Source organism: Salvelinus fontinalis, chromosome 6 (assembly GCF_029448725.1).
Source record: "Salvelinus fontinalis isolate EN_2023a chromosome 6, ASM2944872v1, whole genome shotgun sequence".
In the NCBI taxonomy this organism is placed as follows: Eukaryota; Metazoa; Chordata; class Actinopteri; order Salmoniformes; family Salmonidae; genus Salvelinus; species Salvelinus fontinalis.
The window spans coordinates 69,089,790-69,096,500 of NC_074670.1; the positions used below are offsets into that span (position 1 = coordinate 69,089,790).

Below are 6,711 nucleotides of genomic sequence, written 5' to 3' on the forward strand. Positions count from 1 at the left end.
TGTTTATAATCACATACAGCATATTTGAGTGATACCTCATGATGTACCTGTGGGATGTGTTTGTTTGTTGGTGTAAAATTATAATATAATCAACGTACCTTTCCAAAAAATATATAAATATATTTCTTTGTCAGTTTAGAAAAATCAAGGACACAGACCTGCAGAAAGTAGAAACTTAGCCAAGTTCAAAGGCCAAATATTTGAAATAAAAATGTGCTCAAATCTCTTTTTCTGGTTATTTATTGTATACTATATGTTTTTATCCCTCTACAGTAACAGCTAGATACAAAATCCCATTCAGTCTAGAAAATGATACAAAACAGGAGAGATACACAGTAGATGTAACATTCTCAGCATTTGGTGAACTAAGGTGCCTTCAGAAAGTATTCACACCCCTTCACTTTTTCCACATTTTGTTGTGTTAGCAAGAATATAAAATGGATTCAATTTAGATTTGGGGTCCCTGGTCTACACACAATACTGCACAATGTTAAAGTGAAATAATTTTTGGGGACATTTTTCCAAATTAATAATAAATAAAAAGCTGAAATATTTTGAGTCAGTAAGTATTCAACCCCATTGTTAAGGCAAGCCTAAATACGTTCAGGACCAAAAATTTGCTAAACAACTCAAATAATAAGTTGCATGGAATCACTCGATGTGCAATAATAGTGTTTAATATGTTTGTTTTTTGTACACATACAATTATCTGTGAGGTCCCTCAGTCGAGCAGTGAATTTCAAACAGATTCAACCACAAAGAACTGGGACGTTTTCTAATGCCTTGAAAAGAAGGGCACCTATTGGTAGATGGGTAAAAAAAAACAGACATTGAATATCCCTTTGAGCATGGTGAAGTAGTTATTAATTACACTTTGGATGGTGTATCAATACACCCTGTCACTACAAAGACTGGCGTCCTTCCTAACTCAGTTGCCGGAGAAGAAAGAAACCACTCAGGGATTTAACAAGGCCAATGCTGACTTTAAAACAGTTAGAGTTGAATGGCTGTGATAAGAGAACTGAGGATGTATGTCGTAGCTGAATCAGAATTAGTTAGGTAACATAGATAAATAAGATGTTTTATTTATTTTATACTTGTTATTAGAATGTCTTCTTTTGGACTATACTGTTGGCAGTTGCATTTTCCTTTCTCCTCTAGGGAAAAGTCACTTGGGGCCCAGAGAGGGGAGAGGTCAGGCTTATCTTTTACATATCTGGTAATATGCAGAATATCAGAAAGGGAGAAGTCAGGTTTGAACATTGTCTTTCATAGGTGAATATATCTGTGAAACCATGTGAAGGGCTCCACTATGTCTGTACTCCAGTCACTCCCTCATTTTCCCATTGGGGGGGAGGAGTATGGCAGTGTCTGGAACCATTATACCACCCCTCTGATGTTGAACTTATCTTTCATAGTATATGACCTAGAGGTTCACTCCCCTTAGTGAGCTTCTCCAGGAGTGGGGAGAAGAGGGGGTGTATTTGAGATGGGAGTCTCTAGAATTGACAATTGATATATGCCATTGGATGAGGTAATGTTTTGGTCCTAAGAAGTACCAAGAATTAGATTAGAACCTCATCTTAGAGAGCAAACTGAAAGATAATTTATAGCTAATGCTATCTGGCTATGGGATACTCCTCTCTCAAGTAAAAGTCTTTCTTTGTAATGTTCCTAAGATCTGTGGTTCGTCATGTGAGTTGAGAGGGGTGTATCTTGGCTGTAAAAGATACTAAGAATTGTTTTGTAAGCACTCTCAGAGAATTCATTTATAGACACTGAATTGATCTGAGAGTCAAAGGGCTATGGTGAAGCTCATATAATTAAAGATGGAGTTTAAAATATAACTCTGACTTGTGTGTGGTTTGTAAACTCTTATCATTTAGTAATACAGGAAATTACCACGACATGTATCAACATTGTAGTTACTCCACAATGCTAACCTAATTGGCAGAGTGAAAAGAAGGAAGCCTGTACAGAATAAAATATTCCAAAACATGCATCCTGTTTGCAATAAGGCACTAAAGTAAAACTGAAAAAAAAAAATGCAAAAATAATAATTTCATGTCCTGAATGCAAAGCATTATGTTTGGGGCAAATCCAACACAACACATCACTGAATACCACTCTTTGTATTTTAAAGCATGGTGGTGGCTGCATCATGTTATGGATATGCTTTAAAAATAATAATGTGCAAATATTGTACAATCCAGATGTGCAAAGCTCTTAGAGACTTACCCAGAAAGACTCAGCAGTAATCGCTGACAAAGTTGATTCTAACACCTATTGATTCAGGGGATTGAATACTTATCCAATCAAGATATATTAGTGTTTCAATCTTAGAAATATTATAATTTTTCTTCCACTTTGACATTACACAGTGGCATAAAGTACTTTAGTAAAAATACTTTAAAGTACTACTACTTTTTGGGGGTATCTGTACTTTACTATTTATATAACTTTTACTTCACTACATTGCTAAAGAAAATAATGTACTTTTTACTCCATACATTTTCCCTGATACCCAAAAGTACTCAATATATTTTGACATGAAAATCCCTACTGCCTCTGATCTGGTGGACTCACTAAACACAAATGCTTCCTTTGTAAATTATGTCTGAGTGTTGGAGTGTGCCCCTGGCTATAAGTCCATTTTTTTTAAATAATTGTGACGTCTGGTTTGCTTAATATAAAGAATTTGAAATGGTTCAAACTTTTACTTTTGACACTTAAGTACATTTTAACAATTCCATTTACTTTTGATACTTAAGTATATTTAAAACCAAATACATTTAGACTTTTACTCAAGTAGTATTTTACTGGGTGACTTTCACTTGAGTAATTTTCTATTAAGGTATCTTTACTTTTACTCAAGTATGACAATTGAGTACTTTTTCCACCACTAACATTAAAGAGTATTTTGTGAAGACCGTTGACAATTACATCAATTTTAATATCTCACATTGTAACACAACAAAATGTGTAAAAAGTCAAGGGGTATGAATATTTTCTGAAGGCACTGTATGCTTCGGAGTGCATACAGAACTAGATGACAGTTAGAGAAAAAAAATAACGGCAAAGCAACATCTCCACAATGACCTATAACCACACCTTCCTCATCTTTCACAATCAATCCCAAGTGTCCTACTTCTTACACCCTCTTTATCCATCCCTCCTTCAGTTCTCTCCTTCCCTTGTTCAGAGCTGGAAACGCCAGCATAGATGCCCCAGCCGGTCAATGTTCTTATGCAGGACACTGTGGATGGGCGCTACGTATCTTGCCACATCCCCGTCCCGTGCGAAATCCCGGCAGAACAGGCCCTTCTCGGCACTGAAGACAAACTTCTGTGGCATGGGGCCATTGCCCCTCACGTACTCCCACACAGCCAGGAGGAGAAGCCTCACCTCGAAGGGCATCAGGTAGGGGAAGGCCTCGTGGACGTTGCCCAGCACGGGGGGCAGCAGCTGGCCCTCGCCCATACATGACACCAGCATGCAGGAGGCCTGGAGGTGCCAGGGGGAGTCTACTGCCAAAGGCTCCCTCGAAGCCTCCCAGTGGGCTAGCAGAGTGGCCAGCAGGCCCCGGAGCACCGCAGAACAGTAACAGAGAGCAGGACGCCCGGCAGCCACAACATGGAGTAAAGGGAAGAGGACAGGGTGGGCCTCGAAGCAGCGGCGGATGTGTATGTCGCGTTCTACAGTGGTGCGGGCGTGTTCCTCTGGTGGCCATGACAGTTCCCCGTTGGCCACGTCGGGGCAGATATACTCCACCAGCGTCACCGCCATCATTTTGGCCGCCTCAGCGTTGATGGGCGGCAGCTCGTCAGGAACGACGGAGGATTGGTGTCGGGCGCCGCCACTGTTGCCACCATTCCCAGATGGAGCGCTGCAGCACTGGACGGTGACAGCCAGCAGAGTCTGGACGTTCTGTATGACACTGGCGGCATCGGGGTGAGGCGTAGTGCTGTGCTGCTTCAGACCCTTCCCTATCACCCCAGCATGGAACACAGACCACACACTGCCAGAGAAGTTGACCGTAGTGCCGAACCTGCAGTTGATGTCCAGCAGGGAGCCCGCCCGGTCAGGGGCCAAGGACGGGGAGATGGGGGTGTCCCCTCCAATGTCCTCGCTCTGCCCTCCGAACAGGTCAGTGTTTCCTTTATGTAGAGCTCCCTCCACCAGCTGCAGCAGGACACATTTGAGGGTTAGAGGGGAGTAACCTGCCAGACGGGACAGGAGGAGCACCGAACAGTTCACCGCCTCTCCTCCCTGCCCTCCGTCTCTCCCCTTCCCTGCCTGTACTCTCCTCCGCAGCGCCAGGAAGAAGTGTGTGACGGCGGCCCGACAGACGAGCAGCAGGTGGGAAGGCAGGGCGGCACGGGGGAGGAGGCTGCGGGACAGGAGCCACACGGCAGCGTGGGATACCGCCGGGTCACCGTGGAGGAGCAGAGGGCTGAAATCATGGAGGTGTCCCGAGACCGCTGCTCCAACCTGCGCTGCCATGGATGACTGAGGTCTCGCACCTCCTTCTCCTCCCATGCCTCCAGGACCCCTCCTCTCCTCCTCCTGTACACTCTGCATGGTGGAGGCCAGGTTGAGGAGGAGCTGGCAGAGCTGCTTGGGTCCCAGGGTGTGTGTGTGGATCTGGGCCACGCAGCGGGTCACTGCTGCAGGGATGAGGCCTGGCAGGCAGGTGGACAGTGGGGTGTGGAGCAGCCAGGCCAGGGCCAGCTGGTCTGGGTTCCGGGCTAGGGTGAGCAGCTGACAGAGGGCCTCCGTGGCCACACTGGGGCCCCTGTACACAGACAGCAGACACAGCAGCTGGTGCAGCCAGAGATGGCGCTTCCTCTCCAGCCTCAATGTCTCGGCACACAGCTCTCCCACGTGTGACTGCAGCTCCTCCAGGAAGGGGACTACCCGGGGGGCCTGGGAGGAGGGAGAGTGGGGGCGGTTGTAGTAGCCATCGTCCCCCTCTGAGCAGGTGTAGACCAGCTTGTGGAGGTGCAGCAGGAGCATCTGGAGGAGGCAGTCGCAGGCCTCCCGGACCCCCTCGTGAGGGGAAGGCATTGGGCCGGAGATAATGACGGATGCGGGGGTGGCCGTGTCAGCGAGGAAGCGGAGGATGCGTGCCCCTCCAGCAGGGCTCTGGGCGATGAGGTGAACAACCAGCCCCATCATGTTGTCCAGCTCCTCCCTGGGAAGCCCCTGTAGAACAGCGTGGAGCTGGAGCAAGACTGGAGGCCGTAGAGACTCCACCAGCTCAGCAGACATGGCGCCCAGCAGAGAGGGTGACAGCGCCGCCAGCTGGAGGAGGAAGGGCACTGCGCCTCGGCGGAGCTGGGCTGAGTGCTCCCAGGAGGTGGACCCAGAGCTGGGGGGTATAGTCAGGAGGCTGAGGCTCTCCTCGAACATCCTCAGCAGCTCCCGCCGGATGCTGTCAGAGTGCTGCGCCGCCAGGTGGCCCAGGATCCCCACCACAGAGCCGATCTTAGGCACTCGGTTGCTCTTGTCTCCCTGACCCTTGTCAGCCGTTCCGTGGGAACAGAAGTCTTTAAGGCCACAGGCCAGGACGCGGCTAATGATGGTGCCCGGGAAGGAGGATCCGATGTGGGCCACCACCCAGTCAAAGTGGGGGGAGTGCTGCACGGAGGTGTCCAGGAGACTGTCCACACATTGATCAGGACACCAGGCTATCATGGCCGCCAGGCACTGGGTATAGGCCTCCATGAGGGAGCGGGTAGCTGCACAGGACATCCACAGCTGCAGCAGCTCATTGAGGCTGGGGGATTGGGGAGCTGCCCTGCGACCAGCATGCTTGGAGCTCAGCTGCCCCAGCAGGTCTACAGCCCAGGTGGAAACGAGGGGAGCCCAGGCTCGGGGGTTGAGCCTGATGAACTCTGACAGGACGCCATGGACCTCCGTGATGACGTCCTCCAGGTTGGAGTCCCCGTCGCCCTCGCCGTCCGCCTCCAGATTGTGAAGAAAGGCTGATACGTGCTCGTTGTAAACGCCCCTTAGGTGCTCAAGCACCGCCCCGCGACAGGCAGGCACGGATCGTAGTAGACGCACAGCACAGCGGGCATGCTCACGGACGCTGAGTTTACGACCCTGGGTCTGGTCCACGCCACTGATGAAGGATTTGATCTCCTGGGACAGCTCCTTGGGGCTACACAAAACACACACACTCACAATAAAAGTTCACAGTTGCAAAAAAATCTATAAACTAACAAATGTGATTCTAATTGGTATAATTGTTCTATTCTCTGACTAGAATATTTCATAAATATGCTTGAAAAATGCTGACCACATCTCTCCACAATACCCTTAGCATAATAACAGCCTTATAACTTTTTAGTACAGTAGGGCATCAGCCACATACTGTAGCTACTACTACTGGCTGGCTGGCTGGCTAGCTATGATAAGCAACAAACCTAAATGCATTCTGCGGTGAGTGAGCGAGAGAGGTCTGCATGGTGACTGTCAGGAGAGTTCCGTCAAAAAAGCCAGACATCGTTCAACTTCCCAAACTGAAAATAGAACATTAACTCTCCCCTAGTAACAAGCTACGAATAACCAACTCTACACCTGAAATATTATGATATTTTTTAAGTAATGTTCAGGAAAAATATCAAAAGGGCGCTCCAAAACCGGAAGTCTTTATTTTATTATTCTATCATGTTTACGGAGGGTAATGCAGGAAAAAAAATTTTT

At 47.6% G+C, this 6,711-nt stretch overlaps 1 protein-coding gene across 1 annotated transcript; it reads right to left on the minus strand.

The window, feature by feature from the left end:
* Positions 1-224: 224 nt before the first annotated feature.
* Positions 225-6,680, minus strand: LOC129858359 (integrator complex subunit 5-like). Its single transcript, XM_055927527.1, has 2 exons — positions 6,432-6,680; positions 225-6,166 (listed from the first exon to the last, which is right to left on the minus strand). Exons 1-2 carry the CDS (start codon positions 6,509-6,511, stop codon positions 3,199-3,201), a joined length of 3,048 nt encoding a protein of 1,015 aa, XP_055783502.1. The 5' UTR covers positions 6,512-6,680; the 3' UTR covers positions 225-3,198.
* Between the last annotated feature and the right edge of the window lie 31 nt (positions 6,681-6,711).

Coding starts and splice junctions, on each gene's coding strand:
- LOC129858359 (XM_055927527.1), bottom strand. CDS start 6,511: ATGTCTGGCTTTTTTGACGGAACTCTCCTGACAGTCACCATGCAGACC. Junction 6,167..6,431: donor TCACCGCAGAATGCATTTAG/GTTTGTTGCTTA, acceptor TGTTTTGTGTAG/CCCCAAGGAGCTGTCCCAGG.